Source organism: Salvelinus alpinus, unplaced genomic scaffold (assembly GCF_045679555.1).
Source record: "Salvelinus alpinus unplaced genomic scaffold, SLU_Salpinus.1 scaffold_43, whole genome shotgun sequence".
In the NCBI taxonomy this organism is placed as follows: Eukaryota; Metazoa; Chordata; class Actinopteri; order Salmoniformes; family Salmonidae; genus Salvelinus; species Salvelinus alpinus.
In genome coordinates, this window is record NW_027255984.1 from 325,905 (window position 1) to 352,178 (window position 26,274).

The 26,274-nt window shown below is 40.8% G+C and overlaps 2 protein-coding genes, 1 long non-coding RNA gene and 1 pseudogene across 3 annotated transcripts in view; 1 reads left to right on the plus strand and 3 right to left on the minus strand.

The window, feature by feature from the left end:
• The window catches only part of LOC139567104 (zinc finger protein 271-like), a 58,253-nt pseudogene extending 34,579 nt beyond the window's left edge, over nt 1–23,674 (plus strand).
• Nucleotides 1–26,274, minus strand: part of LOC139567094 (zinc finger protein ZFP2-like) — a 303,695-nt gene that overhangs the window by 170,324 nt on the left and 107,097 nt on the right. The gene's annotated exons all lie outside the window — the stretch shown is intronic.
• LOC139567100 (uncharacterized) lies at nt 36–4,677 on the minus strand. The gene is made up of 3 exons (XR_011673224.1): nt 3,730–4,677; nt 2,534–3,529; nt 36–673 (listed from the first exon to the last, which is right to left on the minus strand). It is a non-coding gene; the product is annotated as an uncharacterized lncRNA (long non-coding RNA).
• LOC139567092 (zinc finger protein 239-like) lies at nt 5,175–14,007 on the minus strand. Its single transcript, XM_071388579.1, has 2 exons — nt 13,411–14,007; nt 5,175–6,715 (listed from the first exon to the last, which is right to left on the minus strand). Exons 1-2 carry the CDS (start codon nt 13,736–13,738, stop codon nt 6,123–6,125), a joined length of 921 nt encoding a protein of 306 aa, XP_071244680.1. The 5' UTR covers nt 13,739–14,007; the 3' UTR covers nt 5,175–6,122.

A 26,274-nucleotide genomic window follows, 5' to 3' on the forward strand; every position in this document is an offset into this window, starting at 1 on the left:
TGTCTTTGAGATTATTTTTCAGTCATATCCAATACCAGGAGTATCACATTCCAGTCTTTGAATGACGCTGTGTCTTCATGTATGTATTACAATTATACACTTCAACAGTGTTTACCAATCTTGGTCCTGGGACATCAATGGTTACACATTGTAACTAATAGACTAGAAACAGGATTTAACTAGTTAATTCATATATACAGAAATATAATGTTAAAAAACAGAACACTACACTTCCTATGCATCATGTAAATACTCTAACACCGGTTCATCTCAACATCTAATGCCCTTCATCTGCATTGATCTGATAAACACAGGATAGGTGGAGTATTTCATCACATTACACTTAATTTCAACCAGTAGAGAATGTGAAACGCTTTATTGAAAAGCTCATTATCCAAGTGTTATAAATACAAGTTCAATCTGTACTTCAATGCACATCTGTTGTGCATTAGGAAGAAAGAGGAGGTGGCGGGAGAGGTGTAAAAGACAGAAAGGGAAAAAGGTAAACACATAGGAGCAGGGAAGGCAGCACATGATTAATGAATCACAGTGCTACCGAAATATTCTCTCAGTTCATCACAATTACATAATAGTGTCTCACGTCGGCCTAAAGGTTATCTTAAAAGAGGGTGAGGTGGCGATGATGGGATTGGGGACTCACATCAAAACTTATCTGCAGACGAGAGACAGATGGAGAGAGAGAGAGCATGTTTAAGCCTTGTGTTTTTATTTTTTATTCTAACATTGTTAGTCATCAATCAGGAGGTGAAATGCAAAACTGACCTTGGATCATTAACTCTGGGACTACTGCATCTCTGTCTGTATTTCAATGTAAAGCATCTCTTTAATAATACTTCCTGTATAATATAAACTGACCTGGGATCATCAACTCTGGGACTACTGCATCTCTATCTGTATTTTAATGTAAAGCATCTCTGTAATAATACTTCCTGTATAATATAAACTGACCTGGGATCATTAACTCTGGGACTACTGCATCTATCTGTATTTCAATGTAAAGCATCTCTTTAATAATACTTCCTGTATAATATAAACTGACCTGGGATCATTAACTCTGGGACTACTGCATCTCTGTCTGTATTTCAATGTAAAGCATCTCTTTAATAATACTTCCTGTATAATATAAACTGACCTGGGATCATCAACTCTGGGACTACTGCATCTCTATCTGTATTTTAATGTAAAGCATCTCTGTAATAATACTTCCTGTATAATATAAACTGACCTGGGATCATTAACTCTGGGACTACTGCATCTATCTGTATTTCAATGTAAAGCATCTCTTTAATAATACTTCCTGTATAATATAAACTGACCTGGGATCATTAACTCTGGGACTACTGCATCTCTGTCTGTATTTCAATGTAAAGCATCTCTTTAATAATACTTCCTGTATAATATAAATTGATCTGGGATCATTAACTCCGGGACAACTGCATCTATCTGTATTTCAATGTAAAGCATCTCTTTAATAATACTTCCTGTATAATATAAACTGACCTTGGATCATTAACTCTGGGACTACTGCATCTATCTGTATTTCAATGTAAAGCATCTCTTTAATAATACTTCCTGTATAATATAAACTGACCTGGGATCATCAACTCTGGGACTACTGCATCTCTATTTTAATGTAAAGCATCTCTGTAATAATACTTCCTGTATAATATAAACTGACCTGGGATCATTAAATCTGGGACTACTGCATCTATCTGTATTTCAATGTAAAGCATCTCTTTAATAATACTTCCTGTATAATATAAACTGACCTGGGATCATTAACTCTGGGACTACTGCATCTCTGTCTGTATTTCAATGTAAAGCATCTCTTTAATAATACTTCCTGTATAATATAAATTGATCTGGGATCATTAACTCCGGGACAACTGCATCTATCTCTATTTCAATGTAAAGCATCTCTGTAATAATACTTCCTGTATAATATAAACTGACCTGGGATCATTAACTCTGGGACTACTGCATCTATCTGTATTTCAATGTAAAGCATCTCTTTAATAATACTTCCTGTATAATATAAACTGACCTGGGATCATTAACTCTGGGACTACTGCATCTCTGTCTGTATTTCAATGTAAAGCATCTCTTTAATAATACTTCCTGTATAATATAAATTGATCTGGGATCATTAACTCCGGGACAACTGCATCTATCTGTATTTCAATGTAAAGCATCTCTTTAATAATACTTCCTGTATAATATAAACTGACCTTGGATCATTAACTCTGGGACTACTGCATCTATCTGTATTTCAATGTAAAGCATCTCTTTAATAATACTTCCTGTATAATATAAACTGATCTGGGATCATTAACTCCGGGACTACTGCATCTATCTGTATTTCAATGTAAAGCATCTCTTTAATAATACTTCCTGTATAATATAAACTGACCTTGGATCATTAACTCTGGGACTACTGCATCTCTGTCTGTATTTCAATGTAAAGCATATCTTTAATAGTACTTCCTGTTGACCTGACCAAGTGACCTCTCACCTATGATCATGCTGTGCCCTCTATGTAGCCAGTTCAGATGCAGGAGGGGTTCACCGACACAGCTGATATAACCTAGAGGATTTAGGGAGAAGGGGAGAGAGGGATGAAGTGAAGGAGAGACTGTTATTGAGAAAATAAGGTAGTTAAAGCGACAGTGTTCAACAGGAATCTGTTTGTGGCCTCACCTGGTGTCCACACCACACTAAGTGGCTGCAGAGTACTTTATGCTGAAAAACATGAACGGACCCATGAGGACAAACAATATAGCGTAGTTATAGAAATAATGAAGTGTCTTACTATTCTCCATGGTTGGCCCTCTTGCCTATTCTTTGAAGGTGGAAGGAGCAACAGTTATACACCTGAGCCTGCTTACTGCACAACACAATCCATTAATCAGATTGATACATGAGTGTGTAGGTGTGGGTTATAGGGTGTCTAATTGTTCTCCATTTTTTCAATATGGGTGATTTAAAACCGCCTGTTTTGTTTTTTGCACAGACATCACACCCTTACCTAAACAGCACCCTCACCTGAGAAGTAGAAATCAAAGGGAGAGAAATTGGGAATTGAATAACTGCAGTTGACATAGCTAAGTAAATGGAAGAATACTCTTATTGCAATGTGGATGGCTCTTAAAAGAGCCTTTGGTTGTGCATAGTGTAGTCTATGGTGTTGCCAGGGAACAGTACCCTCTTTGAAGAAGTAGGAGGTGAAGATCTCCTGCACACGGATTGCCTCTTTTGCTACGTTGTTGGACCCCATCTTTGAAACATCCTGCAGAGCAGCAAACTCCTCCTCTGGGACACGGCGGCGAGCTGCAGATCCCCTCCTGGTCCGCGTGTCTATCCTCATGAAGTTACGCAGGACACAGGTAGCCTTCACACACCTGAATTCCTCCAGGAGGCAGTCCCAGATGACCCTGGTCACCCAACCTTGCAGTGCCCTACATGGTAACTGTAGGCAATCGTTTTGAAGGAATCTCCAGTTACAAGGTATCTGTAGGAATATGGAAGACAATGTAATTATTAGACTGTTACATCACCAGGTCATTGTGGATTACTAAAGTATAATATCCCTGATAACAAATCATGATAACATTGGATTGATAGATGGATGGACACACATATGTACATGTGTAGCATGTGACAATAACAGGATCATATCAAGGATAGCATCACAAATTAATACATAAATACCTCTTGAAGCTTGATGATGAGTTGATCATTTGAATCAGCTGTGCAGTGCGAAGGCAAAAACAACAATGTGCCCCTCTTTGAGTCCCCAGGACTGAGAACCACTGCTCTTCATTGGGACCTCTTCATATGTTGACTGGCTTTCATAGTGCTCTTTATCTGAGGACAGAAAACCTCACAAGAAACACACTTCATTATAGTCAAATTACACTACACTGAATATTATGTTACTATTATCTCCGTCCTCACTTCTAGGGACAGGAACTACACAAAAGTACCTCCCCTATCCAGAATAGCCGTTGGGCTGCATTTGGGGCTGCTATCCTTTCCATGGCTGTTAGCTAGCTACCTACAAATGCATTTGGAGTTTGTTTTTTACAGTGATAAATACATCAAGACAGCTAGCTAATATGACGTTAGGTAAGTCAGCTGGTGATATTTCATTCACTTAGCTATCTAGCTATACAGTATTTGAAGTTGGCTAGATAGCTAGCTATCTATCTATACAGAATGTGAAGTTGGTTAGATAGCCAACTAGCTAGCTCATTTAGCAGCTCAGTTAGCCTGCACTGTAGCTAGTTAGCTAATTATACATTGTTGTTTTTTTACATTTTCAAAATCTATTTACATACTTGAATAGGTTCTCCCAGCCATGTGGCAATTGGAAACAGGGCAGCAAAGTTTGTCACCAGAGCGTTTTAGAGGATATTACTATTGAACTATGTACCCATTTAATAACCAGACCTTCATACAAACTTGCTCTGCTGAATTCTTGACGGAGTCACAACGGGCGGCCTAAGCCGCACACAGCAGTTTACCGCTATTTATCTAGTGTACATTCACCCTCAGTCACCTTGTCCTAGAGAGATTTACATTGTTATCAAAACGTCACACCGGGGTACGCCTAAACAAAACACAGCCCTGTGGGGAAAATTAATGGTGGAAAAACGATGTGAACCATTTCCCTGTTTGAACTGTTGTTGTTGTGGATATTATGACTCTACAGCGCCCCACAGTGGACGGGTCACAATATGTTACATTGATAAGCAGACTTTATTTAACCTCCATGACGGGTCACAATATGTTACATTGATAAAGCAGACTTTATTTAACCTCCATGACGGGTCACAATATGTTACATTGATAAACGCAGACTTTATTTAACCTCCACGACGTGTCAAAATATGTTCCATTGATAAGCAGACTTTATTTAACCCCAATGACGTGTCAAAATATGTTTAATTAATAAAGCAGACTTTATTTAACCTCCATGTCATCTTGTTTCTACATGGCGTTGTAGATTGTAGCCGTATACAGGATGCATTTTGCATGTTTTCAGTGTGTTTTTAACCCTTCAGAAAATGGATTAATCACCCCAAAATGTTTTTCTTGTGCACTAACATTACAAAAACTAAACTCAAGTCTGACAGCCCAAACAAAAACACACATTCTCACTGCAATTTTAATTTCAGTTTAATCCACCTGAAAACCCAGAACCAATAATACAACAAATATTTTGGTAAACTCAAATATACTAATTGATTTAAAAAAACGTATTTTTCGAAGATTTTTTTTTTTTTTAAGTATAATTTTTGTGAATGATATCATAAATAGGACTGGTGGAGTTATATCACACATGCTAACACAGACATAAAGGAAATGTCTGCTCTACCCAAAATTACAACCAATTATTTGCAGCATTAGAGGCAAGTAGAAGGGGAAGAAAGTAAGGAACATGTATGTCGACCCTGCATTCAAGAACATAAATGGTTAAAGAAAAGTGTGATAAATAAAAACATATACCAATTTAATTTAAGGACCAAAAAACTGACAGCTGTGCCATATAAATTGCAAAATAGTTGGGAAGAGATTTTCGATGTACCGATTCCATTTTTCAATTTAAATTATTATACAAAATTCTTGCAACTAATAGAATGTTATATATATGGGGGATACAATCTTCCCAGCTCTACAGATTCTGCTGTGAGGCAGAGTCATTAGATAATTTATTTTGGTATTGTCCATATGTAGCTCGTTTTTGATCACAGGTCCAGGAATGGCTGAAGAATTGCAACGTTTGCCTAGAACTAACGCTGCAGATAGCAATACTGGGTGATTTGAAAAGCCATAGTCAATCAATCAATAAAATAATAATTATTTTAGCAAAACATTTTTTTTTTTTTATTTACAATCTGTAGAAGCTATGAGAATAGAAAGGTTCAATAATTTTGTGAAGCATCACTGCACAGTTGAAAAATATATGGCAAATAGAAATCCAAAATGGATGAAAAATGGAATCAACAAATCCAAAATGGACATTGATGGAAGCAACATTCTTTCTGCAATATTAAGCTGATCCCTTAAGAAACAAAACAACAACAACAAAAAATTCTCAGTCAAAAACACAAGTCAGAACACAGCCTCTCGATTCTCTCATGTGTTTTCAGGTCCTCTGACTGGGAAAATGTCTTTCCACAATGAGAGCAGTGGTATGTCTTCTCCTCCTGTATATTTGTATGTATTCTTTCATGCTCTTTCAGGTACCTTACCCGGGTAAATCTCTTTCCACAGTGGGAGCAGTGGTGCATCTTTTTTCCTGTGTGTGTCCTCTCATGCTGGTTCAGGTTTCCTAACTGGGCAAAATGCTTTCCACAATGGGAACATTGGTAAGGCTTTTCTCCTGTGTGTATTCTCTCATGCTCCTTCAGGCTCCCTAACTGGGTACAACTCTTTCCACAATGGGAACATTGGAAAGGCTTTTCTCCTGTGTGTGTCCTCTCATGCCTTTCCACGTTCCCTAACCACCTAAAACTCTTTCCGCACAAGGAGCAGTGGTAAGGCTTCTCTCCAGTGTGTATTCTCTTATGTGTTTTCAGACTCCCTAACTGAGTAAAACTCTTTCCACAGTGGGAGCAGTGGTGTTGGTTAGGCGTCTCCGGGTCGGTTTCCTCTGAGGAACTCTTCCCGCTGTCAGAGTCTGGTCTCTCTCCTGCCAAAGACAAACAGATTATTTAGTTAAACAGAGAGACATGAATGAAACCTGCATTAAATAAAATTGTCTTCATATGAGGTTTAATCCAGACTAGATCTCTCAATAACTTGAGGTCAGTTTTCACAACATTACATCATTAAAAATAAACTTGGTGACGGTGAGATTATGAAAACCTAACTGCATCCCCAGTCCCTGGTATATCACCAGACTGCATACAAACCTAACTGCATCCCCAGGCCCTGGTATATCACCAGACTACATACAAACCTAACTGCATCCTCAGGCCCTGGTATATCACCAGACTGCATACAAACCTAACTGCATCCCCAGTCCCTGGTATATCATTACACTGTACAAACCTAACTGCATCCCCAGTCCCTGGTATATCACCTGACTGCATACAAACCTAACTGCATCCCCAGGCCCTGGTATATCACCAGACTGTACAAACCTAACTGCATCCCCAGTCCCTGGTATATCATCAGACTGTACAAACCTAACTGCATCCCCAGTCCCTGGTATATCACCAGACTGCATACAAACCTAACTGCATCCCCAGTCCCTGGTATATCATCAGACTGCAAACAAACCTAACTGCATCCTCAGTCCCTGGTATATCACCAGACTGCATACAAACCTAACAGCATCCCCAGTCCCTGGTATATCATCAGACTGCATACAAACCTAACTACATCCTCAGTCCCTGGTATATCACCAGACTGCATACAAACCTAACTGCATCCCCAGTCCCTGGTATATCATCAGACTGCATACAAACCTAACTGCATCCCCAGTCCCTGGTATATCACCAGACTGTATACAAACCTAACTGCATCCCCAGTCCCTGGTATATCACCAGACTACATCACCAGACACAAAGAGGCACTGAACACAAGTTCTACATCCTTGAATTAAGGGGTTTCATGGGGGCATCCTTGAATTAAGGGGTTTCATGGGGGCATCCTTGAATTAAGGGGTTTCACAGGGGTATCCTTGAATTAAGGGGTTTCACGGGGGCATCCTTGAATTAAGGGGTTTCACGGGGGTATCCTTAAATTAGGGGGTTTCATAAGGGTATCCTTGAATTAAGGGGTTCACGGGGTACACCTTGTTAGACAAAAAGTAAATAATTTCCAAAATGCTCAGCAGAGTCTGATGGAGAGGAGGGGGGGATAAACTGGGCAATCATAGCAGCAGTAGCCTATATACATACTGACTCTCCTAGTAACAGAATATCACAGGGTCATAGCAGCAGTAGCCTATATACATACTGACTCTCCTAGTAACAGAATATCACAGGGTCATAGCAGCAGTAGTCTATATACATACTGACTCTCCTAGTGAACAGAATATCACAGGGTCGTAGCAGCAGTAGTCTATATACATACTGAGTCTCCTAGTGAACAGAATATCACAGGGTCATAGCAGCAGTAGTCTATATAGATACTGACTCTCCTAGTGAACAGAATATCACAGGGTCGTAGCAGCAGTAGTCTATATTAGAGGTCGACCGATTAATCGGAATGGACGTTTAATTAGGGCCGATTTCAAGTTTTCATAACAATCGGAAATCGGTAAAAAAAAATGTACAGCTTTATTTAATCTTTATTTAACTAGGCAAGTCAGTTAAGAACACATTCTTATTTTCAATGACGTCCTAGGAACGGTGGGTTAACTGCCTCGTTCAGGGGCAGAACGACAGGTTTTTACCTTGTCAGCTCGGGGGATTCAATCTTGCAACCTTACAGTTAACTAGTCCAATGCTCTAACACCTGATTACATTGCACTCCACGAGGAGCCTGCCTGTTACGTGAATGCAGTAGTAGCCAAGGTAAGTTGCTAGGTAGCATTAAACTGATCTTATAAAAAACAATCAATCATTCAATCATAATCACTAGTTAACTACACATGGTTGATGATATTACTAGTTTATCTAGCGTGTCCTGCGTTGCATATAATCGATACGGTGCGTATCGTTGCTCCAATGTGTACCTAACCATAAACATCAATGCCTTTCTTAAAATCAATACACAGAAGTATATATTTTTAAACCTGCATATTTAGCTAAAAGAAATCCAGGTTAGCAGGCAATATTAACCAGGTGAAATTGTGTCACTTCTCTTGCGTTCATTGCACGCAGAGTCATATGTATATGCAACAGTTTGGGCCGCCTAATTTGCCAGAATTTTACGTAATTATGATATAACATTGAAGGTTGTGCAATGTAACAGGAATATTTAGACTTATGGATGCCACCCGTTAGATAGAATACGGAACGGTTCCGTATTTCACTGAAAGAATAAACGTCTTGTTTTCGAGATGATAGTTTCCGGATTGGACCATATTAATGACCTAAGGCTCGTATTTCTGTGTGTTATTATGTTATAACAAAGTCTATGATTTGATAGAGCAGTCTGACTGAGCGGTGGTAGGCAGCAGCAGGCTCGTAAGCATACATTCAAACGGCACTTTCCTGCGTTTTGCCAGAAGCTCTTCGCTGTGCTTCAAGCCTATCAACTCCCGAGATTAGGCTGGTGTAACCGATGTGAAATGGCTAGCTAGTTATCTCCTAGTGAACAGATTATCACAGGGACCCTGTCTCTCTCCTGCCAAAGACAAACACATTTAGTTAAACAGAGACCTGAATGAAACCATATGATAAAACAGTCTTCCTATTGAGGTTTAATCCAGACTAGATATTTCATTATAACACAACATTTGGATCCTGGATGCTGATTGGTTAATAGCCATTAGTTATTCACAATACTACTCGGGTAATGGCTGTTAACAGTTCTATTTGAATCATTCCTACACATCCACTGTCCCACAGCCCAACCAGGCAATTAATCAACTAATTTCCACTGTTCCACAGCCAAACCAGGCAATATATAAACTAATCTCCACTGTCCCACAGCCCAGCCAGGCAATTTATAAACTAATCTCCACTGTCCCACAGCCCAACCAGGCAATTCATAAACTAATCTCCACTGTCCCACAGCCCAGCCAGGCAATTCATAAACTAATCTCCACTGTCCCACAGCCCAGCCAGGCAATTTATAAACTAATCTCTACTGTCCCACAGCCCAGCCAGGAAATTAATCAACTAATCTCCACTGTCCCACAGCCCAACCAGGCAATTCATACCCACAGCCCAACCAGGCAATTCATAAACTAATCTCCACTGTCCCACAGCCCAGCCAGGCAATTTATAAACTAATCTCCACTGTCCCACAGCCCAGCCAGGCAATTCATAAACTAATCTCCACTGTCCCACAGCCCAGCCAGGCAATTTATAAACTAATCTCTACTGTCCCACAGCCCAGCCAGGCAATTCATAAACTAATCTCCACTGTCCCACAGCCCAGCCAGGCAATTCATAAACTAATCTCCACTGTCCCACAGCCCAAGCAGGCAATTCATAAACGAATCTCTACTGTCCCACAGCCCAGCCAGGCAATTCATAAACTAATATCCACTGTCCCACAGCCCTGCCAGGCAATTCATAAACTAATGTCCACTAGAAAGAACTATCTAGACATTATTACCCCATGTTTATAGCCTAGCATTTGGTTTGCAACAGAGGGGATTAATTAATATAAGCTCCTATGACCATGGCCGATGGGACAAGAAGAAAATAACAGAATGAAATAACAAGCCGAAGTGGAAAACTGAAGCAACAAGAACACTGGTGATAGTGTGGTCTGATATAGGAACACTGGTGCTAGTGTGGTCTGATATAGTAACACTGGTGTTGGTGTGGTCTGATATAGGAACACTGGTGTGGTCTGATATAGGAACACTGGTGCTAGTGTGGTCTGATATAGGAACACTGGTGCTAGTGTGGTCTGATATAGGAACACTGGTGTGGTCTGATATAGGAACACTGGTGCTAGTGTGGTCTGATATAGGAACACTGGTGCTAGTGTGGTCTGATATAGAAACATTGGTGCTAGTGTGGTCTGATATAGGAACACTGGTGCTAGTATGGTCTGATATAGAAACACTGGTGCTAGTGGTGTTCTGATATAGGAACACTGGTGCTAGTGTGGTCTGATATAGGAACACTGGTGTGGTCTGATCAAATCAAATCAAATTTTATTTGTCACATACACATGGTTAGCAGATGTTAATGCGAGTGTAGCGAAATGCTTGTGCTTCTAGTTCCGACAATGCAGTAATAACCAACGAGGAATCTAACCTAACAATTCCACAACTACTACCTTATACACACACAAGTGTAAAGGGATAAAGAATATATACATAGATATATGAATGAGTGATGGTACAGAACGGCATAGGCAAGATGCAGTAGATGGTATAGAGTACAGTATATACATATGAGATGAGTAATGTAGGCTATATAAACATAAAGTGGCATAGTTTAAAGTGGCTAGTGATACATGTATTACATAAAGATGGCAAGATGCAGTAGATGATATAGAGTACAGTATATACATATACGAGATGAGTAATGTAGGGTATGTAAACATTATATTAAGTGGCATTGTTTAAAGTGGCTAGTGATACATTTTTACATACATTTCCATCAATTCCCATTATTAAAGTGGCTGGAGTTGAGTCAGTATGTTGGTAGAGGCCACTAAATGTTAGTGGTGGCTGTTTAACAGTCTGATGACCTTGAGATAGAAGCTGTTTTTCAGTCTCTCGGTCCCTGCTTTGATGCACCTGTACTGACCTCGTCTTCTGGATGATAGCGGGGTGAACAGGCAGTGGCTCGGGTGGTTGTTGTCCTTGATGATCTTTATGGCCTTCCTGTGACATCGGGTGGTGTAGGTGTCCTGGAGGGCAGGTAGTTTGCCCCCGGTGATGCGTTGTGCAGACCTCACTACCCTCTGGAGAGCCTTACGGTTGTGGGCGGAGCAGTTGCCGTACCAGGCGGTGATACAGCCCGACAGGATGCTCTCGATTGTGCATCTGTAGAAGTTTGTGAGTGCTTTTGGTGACAATCCGAATTTCTTCAGCCTCCTGAGGTTGAAGAGGCGCTGCTGCGCCTTCTTCACAACGCTGTCTGTGTGGGTGGACCAATTCAGTTTGTCCGTGATGTGTACGCCGAGGAACTTAAAGCTTACTACCCTCTCCACTACTGTCCCGTCGATGTGGATAGGGGGGTGCTCCCTCTGCTGTTTCCTGAAGTCCACAATCATCTCCTTTGTTTTGTTGACGTTGAGTGTGAGGTTATTTTCCTGACACCACACTCCGAGGGCCCTCACCTCCTCCCTGTAGGCCGTGTCGTCGTTGTTGGTAATCAAGCCTACCACTGTGCTGGGAATACTGGTGCTGGTGTGGTCTGATATAGGAACACTGGTGCTAGTGTGGTCTGAAATAGGAACACTGGTGCTAGTGTGGTCTGATATAGGAACACTGGTGTGGTCTGATATAGGAACACTGGTGTGGTCTGATATAGGAACACTGGTGCTAGTGTGGTCTGATATAGGAACACTGGTGCTAGTGTGGTCTGATATAAGAACACTGGTGCTAGTGTGGTCTGATATAAGAACACTGGTGCTAGTGTGGTCTGATATAGGAACACTGGTGCTAGCGTGGTCTGAAATAGGAACACAACATATAGGAACACAACCTGTCAGAGGAACACAACCTGCTGATACAGACACCTCACAAGTCCTCAACTGGCAGCTTCATTAAATAGTACCAGCAAAACACTCCGGGATGCTGGCCTTCTAGGCAGAAGTCATCTGTCCAGTGTCTGTTCTTTTGCCCATCTTAATCTTTTATTTTTATAGGTCAGTCTGAGATATGGCTTTTTCTTTGCAACTCTGCCTAGAAGGCCAGCATCCCAGAGTCACCTCTTCACTGTTGACATTGAGACTGGTGTTTTGTGGGTACTATTTAATGAAGCTGCCAGTTGAGGACTTGTGAGGCATCTGTTTCTCAAACTAGACACTACTATACTTGTCCTCTTGATCAGTTGTGCACCGGGGCCTCCCACTCCTCTTTCTATTCTGGTTAGCGATAGTTTGTGTTGTTCTGTGAAGGGAGTAGTACACAGCGTTGTACGAGATCTTCAGTTTCTTGGCAATTTCTCGCATGGAATAGCCTTCATTCCTCAGAACAAGAATAGACTGACGAGTTCCAGAAGAACGTTTTGTTTCTGGCCATTTTGAGCCTATAATCGAACCCACAAATGCTGATGCTCCAGATACTCAACTAGTCTAAAGGCCAGGTTTATCACTTCTTTAAATCACCACAACAGTTTTCAGCTGTGCTAACATAATTGCAAAAGGGTTTTCTAATGATCAAATAGCCTTTTAAAATGATAAACTTGAATTAGCTAACACAACGTGCCATTGGAACACAGATAGGGTTCTGTACGCCTATGTAGATATTCCGTTAAAGATCAGCAATATCCAGCTACAATAGTAATTTACAACATTAACAATGTCTACACTGTTTTTATGATCAATTTGGTGTTATTTTAATGGACAATTTATTTTGCTTTCTTTCAAAAACAAGGAAATGTCTAAGTGACCCCAAACTTTTGAACGGTAGTGTATGTTAAGTCACTTTTTGGAAACGGAACGGAGAAAACAAGGGGTAGCTTGCTCTCTACGTCGTCTGATTCTAGACATATCAGTCATCATCCTAGGGCCCTCCGTATTGACGAGTCAACTCCGAATATTCAAAGTTAAAAACAAATTTAAGGCGGTACTTACTGGTGTTAATCAGATCTCCTATCTCCTCATCTTCATCTTTCAATGTGACAGTAATCTCTCCTTCCTTCTTCACTCCAAAAACTGCATCCTCCTCTTCTTTCACAGTAACATCCTCCTCTTTCACTCTGAACGCGTCTTCCTCTTCTTTCACTGAAACGTCTTTCTCTTCTTCTTTCCCGGTAACAGCCTCACCCTCTACTTCTTGTTTTACTGTGACATCCTCCTCTTCCTTCTCCTCTTTCACGACAATGTTCAGCCCCAGAGCTTCTTTCTCCGTCCAGCAGACTGCCTCTTCTTTAACGGGAGGGGAGTAGTTTAGGGAGCTCATGTTCGGGGACGTTAGCTAGCTAGCTAGCTATCATTAGCGACTAGGCTAATGCTAACTTAACCAGCCAGCTACAATAGCTGACTAATAAAAAATAACGTAATATTCAATTAAATAGGTTAACAAGTAGATACGACAGAAGTGTGTCTAAAACACAGTAGCTAATATACGCTGAAAGCGTATAAATAGCTTGAATCTTTCGGCTATGTTGGCTAACAAGCTACGGAGGTGGTTGACGAGCTGTTTATTAAGAACCGTCCACTAGATTATACGTCACGCTAGCAGCATCGCCTGAAAGACGCACATCGCCGTCTGCTGACTGGAGTGGAAAACGCAGTTGAGGATCATATTTTATTTTCAGACAAATATTATTTTAAATGGACCTGAATGTGTTGATTGATTAGTGCGAATAAAAAAATGTTTACTACAGCACATGTAAGGCAGTTTCATTAAGTCAAACAACATCTAATTAAGTAGCTAGCTACTGTAGGTCTATACTGTTCCTACAAAGTGTAACAATACATCATGTAGATGTATATAATGAACAGACTAGGTCTATACTGCTCCTACATGGTGTAACAATACATCATGTAGATGTATATAATGAACAGACTAGGTCTATACTGCTCCTACATGGTGTAACAATACATCATGTAGATGTATACTACCGTTCAAAAGTTTGTGGTCACTTAGAAATGTCCTTGTTTTTGAAAGAAAAGCACATTTTTTGTAAACAGTGTGCGGGCCTTCTTGTTCTTTAACAAAGCTTTAGTAAACAGTGTTTTTGCATGCAGCAATTCAACCATGAAGGGCTGATTCACATAGTCTCTGAACAGTTGATGTTGAGATGTGCCTGTTACTTGAACTCTGTGAAGCATTTATTTGGGCTGCATTCTGAGTTGTAGATAACTCTAATAAACGTATCTTCTGCAGCAGAGGTAACTCTGGGTCTTCCTTTCCTGTGGCAATCCTCATGAGAGCCACCTATACCTTGTCACAAGGTATAGGTATAGGAGTATTGCGCTGTAATTGACTCAGTGTTCTGTCACTCATGGGGACAATACGTCGTGGTGAAGTTTATGTCCTTAGTAAAGGTAGACATCCAAAATGTCAGCCCTTTGGGTCCTGCCATAGAGTTATATTACAAGTGGCCTTCCAAGAAGGCTCAAGGTCATTGGCCACAGATAAAATGATGTAAAATCACATTATATGTGCAGTAGCTTTGATTGGATTGATCATGTTAACATCTTACTGCAAGTGTTGTGTTGCGTAGTGTCTTGCTGGCATGCATCTAAAAAAATGTTGAGGAGGCCCCACCAAGATTTACATGCTAGAATCGCCACTGGGGTGTGTTCTAGTGGGTCTGGGCAGGTGTGATGTAGTTAATGGAGATGGAGGTGTGTTCTAGTCGGACTGGGCAGGTGTGATGTAGTCAATGGAGATGGAGGTGTGTTCTAGTGGGTCTGGGCAGGTGTTATGTAGTTAATGGAGATGGGGGTGGGTTCTAGTGGGTCTGGACAGGTGTGATGTAGTTAATGGAGATGGAGGTGTGTTCTAGTGGGTCTGGGCAGGTGTGATGTAGTTAATGGAGATGGAGGTGTGTTCTAGAGGGTCTGGGCAGGTGTGATGTAGTTAATGGAGATGGGGGTGTGTTCTAGTGGGTCTGGGCAGGTGTGATGTAGTTAATGGAGATGGAGGTGTGTTCTAGTGGGTCTGGGCAGGTGTGATGTAGTTAATGTTTGTATGGTGTTGTAATTTGTATGTGTATGTTTATAAAATATCAAATGAAATGTATGTTTTAAGTCCCAATGCAAAGTTACATCTTATTACATAAAACCAATCAGAATTCCAAAGAATGCCAAAGTCAGGTGTGAAGTAATATGGAGGACCAGCCTATTACTTATGATGTAAACTACAACAGAAATAACTTCAAATGTAGAACTTCAAATTAAACTAATCGTTTGCACTCGTGACTTGAGTGATTGAAGTAAACCAACGTTTTGGAAATACATAACGCCATCTAACCAAATATCAAAGAATGTTAGCTATATGCAGTTTTCTTAGCAAGACAGCTAACATTAGCTATTTAGTCAACTAGCTATGGTCAGTGAGCTGGAGCCCAACTACCGGAGACCAGTAAGAACCCAACTAACAAAACCCAACTAAAACATAACTGCAGATCAAAAGAGACATACAGAATGATGGCAGGGAAAATCCCCAAAATCCAAAATATAAAGATTACAGGTGTCAGTCAGCTAGCGCGCTAGCAGTAAGCCAAGGTTGTAAAAGTTTTCAAAACTCCCATAGTCTACTTCACAGAGAACATGCTGAAAAGTAGTGATGGGGAAACAAAGCTTCCTGAAGCATTGATGCTTTCCAGCCAATTGTGTCAAAAATAGGTTCATTACTCAAGGCTTTGAGCGAAACAGAATTTAGAACAGCCAAATTATTATAGATGACGTCCCACACCGTAGCAGCGTAGCCTTCATGTCTTCTACTAAACCACTGGCCTTGATCGAGAGCATCAAATCCATGCTGCATTGTGGGTAAATTGACTGGCTGACTGATTTATAAATAATAATGATTAGTTATTTATGATGTATAGTGATTTGTAGATCAGTCAGTTGGCAGTCGCCTGCAGTGTCGAACAAGCCCAATACCAAACCAATCAGGTGGTTGTTCGACGAAATGAAGCTTCAGACGTCATTGATGACGTGCTGCTGATAAAGTGATACAGGCATCAGCACACTGCTTTGAATGATTGGTTAGTGATTTGGACGCATGGCTCGTAGCTCTGGTATCAAATGTAACATATCGACAAGTTGACAAAACATAAAGGAGCAAGCAGGTTGATTTTCTCTGTCGATTTGAGCCCACGCAAGAAGGCACCAGAGCCTACCGTGCTAACGGGTTCCCACTAGATAACACAATCACACAGTTCATGAAAAGCATGAGGTGAAGCTTGAGCTAGATATCAACCTAGCATGACCTTCCTAGATATCGAGCTAGTTCCTAGTCCCTTCCCTCAAGTCAGTGAGTCAACACAGGAAGGAGCAATGAATGGATAGTTCATTTATTTTCAAAGCTGCAATGATGGGACACACACAGTATGGATGAATGATCAGTAGTGACGGGATATAAATAGCACTCCCACAGCAATTCTACATTAATCTGCCCTATAATATACTAACAAAAAAACTATTGAAATGTCTAGTCATTGTGATTGTGATCGTATAGTGGATTTAACAATTCCTACTAATTCATAATTTACTATAATAAATAAATACATTGTTTCCATGTGTCTCATATTCACTACATCAGAATAAACTGTCATCCATTTTACTATCAAAATATATCAAATTAACCTGGAAAATGACTAAATGTCCCCCTCTGGTGGCGTAGAAGTATAATACACCTAATCTAACAAAACCGGGCTAATAAACTGGCTGGTGTTCATGAGTTTATAAAACATATACTTTATAAATTTGTCATAAATTACCTGCATTGATGGGACACAGTGTGGATGAATGATCAGTAGTCGACAGGGTAAAAATAGCACTCCTAAAGAAGATTTTCCAGTTAGATACCAACTTGAAAGAGGGAACTTTAGCATAAAACCCTAATGGAAAACTGAGATTCGGCAAATAACATATAAAGAGGCTTTTTTGACGCCAAACCAACAACAGTAGTTACTAAAACATAAATTGCTAATGTACGATGTAAAAGTATACTATTATAGTAGACTATTCAATTTTCAACACACCCACAGCAATTCTCCATAAATCTGCTGTGGATTACCCAGAATCCCGAAATAAATTAATACATATGTGATACTTCAAAAACATAACTGGTTGTGCTTATAGGGAACCAGATCGTGACTACAACTAAGTTACTATTAAGCATTTAACCACACTGTGTTGTTTCACTGGTGAGTAAAAACTTATGCTTCCTACACTAACTTTTTGTCTGAACATTATAATATATATTTTACGTCACACTAGCGTCATTGGCATCTCCCTGCCAGCGTAGTAACGACTACCATATCGGCTTCCCTGTTTCATATATTGCTGTTCACTGGAGCCTATGATCACTTGGCTACATAGCTGATGCCTGCTGGACTGTTCATTAATCACGGTACTCCATTTTGTTTGTTTTGTTTATCTGTCGGCCCCAGCCTCGAACTCAGGCCCTGTGTGTAGTTAACTGACCCTCTCTGCCCATTCATCGCCATTTTACCAGTTGTTGTTGTCTTAGCTGATTAACTGTTGTTGTCTTACCCGTTGTTGTCTTAGCTAGCTCTCCCAATCAACACCTGTGATTGCGTTATGCCTCACTTTATGTCTCCCTCTAATGTAAATATGCCTTGTATACTGTTTAGGGTAGTTATCATTGTTTTATTTTACTGCAGAGCCCCTAGTCCCACTCAACATGCCTCAGAGAGCTCTTTTGTGCCACCTCCCACACATACGGTGACCTCACCTATCATAACTAGTGCCTCCAGAGATGCAACCTCTCTTATTGTCACTCAATGCCTAGGTTTACATACACTGTACCCACACCCTACTATACCACTGTCTGTACATTATGCCTTGAAAATATCCTACCACGCCCAGAAATCTGCTCCTTTTATTCTCCGTTCACAACGCACTAGACGACCAGTTCTGATAGCCGTACCCTCATCCTACTCCTATGTTCCTCTGGTGATGTAGAGGTTAACCCAGGCCCTATGTGTCCCCAGGCGCTCTCATTTGTTGACTTCTGTAACCATAAAATCCTTGGTTTCATGCATGTTAACATCAGAAGCCTCCTCCCTAAGTTTGTTTTACTCACTGCTTTAGCAACCTTGATGTGCTTGCCGTGTCTGAATCCTGGATTTGGAAGGCCACCAAAAATTCTGACATTTCCATCCCCAACTACAACATTTTCCGTCAAGATAGAACTGCCAAAGGGGGAGGAGTTGCAATCTACTGCAGAAATGGCCTGCATAGTTCTGTCATACTTTCCAGGTCTATGCCCAAACAGTTCGAGCTTCTAATTTTTAAAATTAATCTCTCCAGAAATAAGTCTCTCACTGTTGCCACCTGTTACAGACATGCTCAGCTCCCAGCTGTGCCCTGGACACCATATGTGAATCGATTGCCCCCCATCTATCTTCAGAGTTCGTTCTGTTAGGTGACCTAAACTGGGATATGCTTAACACCCCGGCCATCCTACAATCCAAGCTAGATGCCCTCAATCTCACACAAATTATCAAGGAATCCACCAGGTACAACCCTAAATCTGTAAACATGGGGACCCTCATAGATATTATCCTGACCAACTTGCCCTCCAAATACACCTCTGCTGTTTTCAATCAGGATCTCAGCGATCACTGCCTCATTGTCTGCATCCGTTATGGGTCCGCGGTCAAACGACCACCCCTCATCACTGTCAAACGCTCCCTAAAACACTTCTTCCAGCAGGCCTTTCTAATCGACCTGGCCCGGGTATCCTGGAAGGATATTGACCTCATCCCATCAGTAGAGGATGCCTGGTTGTTCTTTAAAAGTAATTTCCTCACCACTTTAAATAAGCATGCCCCTTTCAAAAAATGTAGAACTAAGAACAGATATAGCCCTTGGTTCACTCCAGACCTGACTGCTCTCGACCAGCACAAATACATCATGTGGCGTACTGCACTAGCGTCGAATAGTCCCCGCGATATGCAACTTTTCAGAGAAGTCAGGAACCATTACACACAGTCAGTTAGGAAAGCAAAGGCTAGCTTTTTCAAACAGAAATTTGCATCCTGTAGCTCTAACTCCAAAAAGTTTTGGGACACTGTAAAGTCCATGGAGAATAAGAGCACCTCCTCCCAGCTGCCCACTGCACTGAGGCTAGGAAACACTGTCACCACCGATAACTCCACGATAATCGAGAATTTCAATAAGCATTTCTCTAAGGCTGGCCATGCTTTCCTCCTGGCTACCCCAACCCCGGGCCAACAGCTCCACACCCCCCGCAGCTACTTGCCCAAGCCTCCCCAGCTTCTCCTTCAACCAAATCCAGATAGCTGATGTTCTGAAAGAGCTGCAAAACCTGGACCCGTACAAATCAGCTGGGCTAGACAATCTGGACCCTCTTTCTAAAATTATCCGCCGCCATTGTTGCAACCCCTATTACTAGTCTGTTCAACCTCTCTTTCGAATCGTCCGAGATTCCTAAAGATTATAAAGCTTCCACAGTCATCCCCCTCTTCAAAGGGGGTGATACTCTAGACCCAAACTGTTACAGACCTATATCCATCCTGTCCTGCCTTTCTAAAGTCTTCGAAAGCCAAGTTAACGAACAGATCACTGTCCATTTCGAATCCCACCGTACCTTCTCCGCTGTGCAATCCGGTTTCCGAGCTGGTCACGGGTGCACCTCATCCACGCTCAAGGTACTAAACGATATCATAACCGCCATCGATAAAAGACAGTACTGTGCAGCCGTCTTCATCAACTTGGCCTGTTGTCCGGACCTCTGGCAGTCTCTATGGGGTTACCACAGGGTTCAATTCTCAGGCCGACTCTTTTCTCTGTATATATCAACGATGTCGCTCTTGCTGCGGGTGATTCCTTGATCCATCTCTACGCAGATGACACCATTCTGTATACATCTGGCCCTTCTTTGGACACTGTGTTAACAAACCTCCAAACGAGCTTCAATGCCATACAACACTCCTTCTGTGGCCTCCAACTGCTCTTAAACGCTAGTAAAACTAAATGCATGCTCTTCAACCGATCGCTGCCCGCCCGACTAGCATCACTACTCTGGACGGTTCTGACTTAGAATATGTGGACAACTACAAATACCTAAGTGTCTGGTTAGACTGTTAACTCTCCTTCCAGACTCATATTAAGCATCTCCAATCCAAAATTAAATCTCGAATCGGTTTCCTATTTCGCAACAAAGCTTCCTTCACTCACGCTGCCAAACATACCCTCGTAAAACTGACTATCCTACCGATCCTTGACTTCGGCGATATCATTTACAAAATAGCCTCCAACTCTCTACTCAGCAAACTGGATGCAGTCTATCACAGTGCCATCCGTTTTGTCACCAAAGCCTCATATACCACCCACCACTGCGACCTGTATGCTCTCGTCGGCTGGCCCTCGCTACATATTCGTCGCCAAACCCACTGGCTCCAGATCATCTATAAGTCTTTGCTATGTAAAGCTCCGCCTTAACTCATATCACTGGTCACCATAGCAACACCCACCCATAGCACACGCTCCAGCAGGTATATCTCACTGGTCATCCCCAAAGCCAACACCTCTTTGGCCGCCTTTCCTTCCAGTTCTCTGCTGCCAATGACTGGAACGAATTGCAAAAATCGCTGAAGTTGGAGACTTATATCTCCCTCACTAACTTTAAGCATCAGCTATCTGAGCAGCTTACCGATCGCTGCAGCTGTACACAGCCCATCTGTAAATAGCCCATCCAACTGCCTACCTCGCCCCCATGTTTTTATTTACTTTTTTTGCTCTTTTGCACACCAGTATTTCTACTTGCTCATCATCATCTGCACATCTATCACTCCAGTGTTAATTTGCTAAATTGTAATTACTTTGCTACTATGGCCTATTTATTGCCTTTCCTCCGTACTCCATTTGCACACACTGTATATAGATTTTTCTATTGTGTTATTGACTGTACGTTTGTTTATCCCACGTGTAACTCTATAATTTTTTTGTCGCACTGCTTTGCTTCATCTTGGCCAGGTCACAGTTGTAAATGAGAACTTGTTCTCGACTGGCCACCTGGTTAAATAAAGGTGAAATAAAAAATAAAATCGTAACTTTCTTGACAACACCCAAATGGATACTGTCATTAATGTGGTTTTTCAATAATTACACATCATTCTTAATACTGTAGCTGTTTAGTTACAGTCACATGTTCAACTATCATCAGCTGATCCAGGAAATAATTTTCTGAATGCCAGTCAAATGACAAACATCACGACATGCAACAACAACCAAGGTGCTTCTTCATTCATTACTCTGGTTAAGACCGTTATGCCGTGCTCCACGTTGGATCCAACATCCCTACTTTGGTCATAATGTGTAGAGAACTGTTCCTTGATGGATAGGCTATTGTACAACACACAGAGCTATTTTCCTATATTGTTAGGTGAAGTTATGAGTCCTACAGTAGGTCTATGTTATTGTTAGGTGAAGATATGGGCCAATTTGGCAAACCGTGTACAAACCCTCATTGTCAGGCTGATGGAAAAGCTAGCCAAAGAGCATTTTACTGGTTGGTACAAAGCGGTTTATTTGCAACGATGACACAAACATTATATTATGCAGGACATTCAAATGAGCCTTTAAAATTACAATCCAAAGTAGTGTGAAATGTACTCATAAGCAACCTGTAAATAGAGGGTTTCCCCCATTCACATTCAGAATAGATAGTGAGCTGTAATATTCAGATTACATTGTGAAAAACTAAAATCTTTGCTCACCATTTTTGCTACAGGCAGATATACTACATCCATAACTAGTGGTTTCCTCATTACCAGATATACTACATCCATAACTAGTGGTTTCCTCATTACCAGATATACTACATCCATATCTATCGGTTTCCTCATTAGTGGGGAGGAGTTTCTACAACTAAATTGCATGTGCATCGCCCTCATGCAGCAATTTTATTAAACACAGAAAGGGGCCTATATTGGAGACCAAAAGTCGTCTGGCACACTGCTTAGAGTTTCAACCACATTAATAACTTATTTCTTAGTCTACAATCATCGAGTTCACTACTAACGTGAAAACATGACAAAATATGACTATTCTTGCTCATTTTAAGACAATTGTCAAATAATTTTAACATTCATTACAGACGTCAATTGTTGTATAACATCATGACTATTTTGGCATCACCTTTTACAGTGGATTTCCGCTGTTGTGGGCCTTTAATCACCTGTCTGACTTTGTTGTTCACACAGGAGAGAGACGGGACTATCGTGGATCCTCTGGGGAGCCTCAACAACCTCATGATGCTGACAAGGCAGAGAAGAGTCTCTCCACATTAGAACACCTCAAGAAACACCCGCAGAGATCCACAGGGAAGAGAACTCACTGCTGCTCTAACTGTGGGAAGAGATTCACCTCATCATCAGGCATTATAATACATCAGAGAATCCACACAGGAGAGAAACCTTATAGCTGTGGTCAATGTGGGAAGAGTTTTGTTCAATCTGGCCAGCTGACTCAACACCAGAGAACACACACAGGAGAGAAACCTTATAGCTGTGATCAATGTGGGAAGAGTTTTACTACATCTAGCTCTCTGACTCTACATCAGAGAACACACACAGGAGAGAAACCTTATAGCTGTGATCAATGTGGGAAAGATTTGCTACATATGGCTCTCTGACTCTACACCAGAGAACACACACAGGAGAGAAACCTTATAGCTGTGATTAATGTGGGAATAGTTGTACTACATCTAGCTCTCTGACTCTACACCAGAGAACACACACAGGAGAGAAACATTATAGCTGTGGTCAATGTGGGAAGAGTTTTGTTCAATCAGGCCAGCTGACTCAACACCAGAGAACACACACAGGAGAGAAATATTATAGCTGTGGTCAATGTGGGAAGAGTTTTGCTGCATCTTGCAATCTTACTCTACACCAGAGAACACACACAGGAGAGAAATCGTATAGCTGTGGTCAATGTGGGAAGAGTTTTGCTGCATCTTGCAATCTTACTCTACACCAGAGAACACACACAGGAGAGAAACCTTATATCTGTGGTCAATGTGGGAAACGTTTTGGTCAATCTGGCCATCTGACAGTACACCAGAGAACACACACAGGAGAGAAATCTCATAGCTGTGACCAGAGATAATCTGATAAAAGATCTCTGATCAAATATTAGAAAATACATACATGAAGGAGTTGTTTCATGATTTCAATGAATTAATGTCACAATGTGGAATGTTTTAACATTGTATTAGGAGTATTTTAATAGTCACAATGTAGAAGCCTAAACGTTTGCCCCCTTATCAATTGATTTCAACATGATATGGATATTCGCCTCAGGGGAAAATACCAGGCTCTGAAATGGAAGAGTACTATTTATGAGATTTAACAAAAAAGAGTTGTGTTACGCTGTTTACCACGTTGGCGACCCACTTGAATCAAAATGTAGTTAGCTGTTTTCGACAAATTGTCCTCTAACCAGTGATGTACCCATTACTCCCAGATTCCGTGTGGTTTTTGAGCAATTACTTGAAATTGGATACCACGAAAATTGGGGAGAAAAGGGGGTAAAATAAAAAATAAAAAAGTGTCTGGCCCAGTGCTCCAGTTGTCTTGATAGATGTGGAGAGTCAACACCTTGAGCTGCTCTACCTTTTTGGGTTGCTTCCTGTCTTTAAATTTGGTGTGGGTTTTTCTTTTGTTTGCCTCTTCTTGGGCAGATTTAGTGGGTCTCATGGTGGGTGTCTTTTATGTCTCAGTTGTTGTTACTAGTCAACTTTCAGTGGACACTGAGAGCAAAATTGCAAGAATATGTTACAATACTTTTGTTGCATCAAATGGTTGTTTTATGCAACAGAATAGAGGGTTCTTAGAACTATTGTGTCTGTGTGTTCTACCGAGGATGGGCCTCTGGGAGATAACACTGACAGGAGATTTACAATGTCTTTTGGGTGATGAGACCGCATTCCAGAGCATGAGTTAATGTTTCTGTTCTATATGGTACCAGGGAGAGATGACCCCAGGGCCAGACCCTGGTCTCTACAGAGCCCCTCCTAAAAAAAAATAGCTTGATTTTTGGGATGGATATTGCATCCAATTAATATTTTAATCAATGGCATTTCCTTAGGGTGCTCATTAGTCTTTCAGTTGTTAGTCTTCTGTTTGTTGTGTACTAAATATTTAATTATTTATTCCTGTGAAACCATTGTGTTGCATCCATGTCTGAAATGTGCTATATAAATAAAGCTTGATTTGATTTCAACAAATGAACCCAATGACTGACCAATCAACAGACTCTTGGTCCCTTTTAGTATTTGTTAATGAATAGAATACAGTATATACATATGAGATGAGTAATACATAGACTAAAATACAGTAGAATAGGATACAGTATATACATATGAGATGAGTAATACATAGACTAGGATAGAATACAGTATATACATATGAGATGAGTAATACATAGACTAAGATACAGTAGAATAGGATAGAATACAGTATATACATGAGATGAGTAATACGTAGAATAGGATAGAATACAGTATATACATAGACTAAGATACAGTAGAATAGGATAGAATACAGTATATAGATATGAGATGAGTAATGCCAGATGTCTAAACATTATTCAAGTGACTAGTGTTCCATTCCTTAAAAGTGGCCAATGATTTCAAGTCTGTGTATGTAGGCAGCAGCTTCTCTGTGTTAGTGATGGCTATTTAACAGTCTGATGGCCTTGAGATTGAAAAACAGCTTCTGTCTCTCGGTCCCAGCTTTGATGCACCTGTACTGACCTCGCCTTCTGGATGATAGCGGACTGAACAGGCAGTGGCTCGGGTAATAACAAAGAACAAATGTGTGTACCTGAGGGGAAATTCACTTTCATACCGCCAAAAGGGGTGAGAAATTACACCAATATTAGTTGACAATTTGCACTAATGTAAATTAACATAGATGGAACATATTCCATTTTGCTTAAGTGGTGAACCACTAAGGGGACATAAATATTTACCATCTAAACCACGTGTGACCTCTCACCTCTCTGGCTGTAGAAGTGTTCTTCCTAACCAGTCCCTCAACAGCTCCCTGACTGAGCTCCACCCTCACTGGGTATTCAGAGGAGAGGAAGGCTGTGGAGGGATGGAAGGATGAATGGATCAGTCAGTCAATAAAGTGTAGAGCTGCTGTCTGACAAAATCACTATTTTAGTAGTTCATTAAAGTAAATTAGGCTTTATGACTGCTGAATACCAACTATCAATCACTTAGATCATGTATTTTCAGGTAGAGATACATCCTTGGGACGTCCCTAGCCCATTAAAGTTGACATTTAAAATGGTTAAGGTTAGGGTTTAGGGTAGGGATGTCCCAAGGATCCCGGATAGCATTGACCATTGTGCATTCTTCTGTCTCTTTTACATAGCAGGTGATGGGTTCTGACTTCTGAACTTGAAAATATGAAATATCCTTATTATGTGAAATTGAATGAAACAATAATGTATGTTGATGCTAATATGATGTACAATATTCCATGATGTTTCTATATGATAACAATAGAGTAATATATTTAATATGCCATATAGTATTTTTTAACAGTTTCACTAATTCATTTTAATTAACTTAATCATTATGATTCAACATCAGTTTATCATCTCACCTCATACTGTATTGGAGCAGCAGCTGACTACCCAGTTCAACATCAGTTCACCGTCTCACCTCATACTGTATTGGAGCAGCAGCAGCTGACCGCCCAGTTCAACATCAGTTCACCGTCTCACCTCATACTGTATTGGAGCAGCAGC

Excerpts from the sequence above, each read along its gene's own strand:
- LOC139567092 (XM_071388579.1), bottom strand. The coding sequence starts at position 13,738 with ATGAGCTCCCTAAACTACTCCCCTCCCGTTAAAGAAGAGGCAGTCTGC. Across the intron at positions 6,716-13,410 it reads AGGAGATCTGATTAACACCA|GAGAGAGACCAGACTCTGAC; the intron begins GTAAGTACCGCC and ends TGTCTTTGGCAG.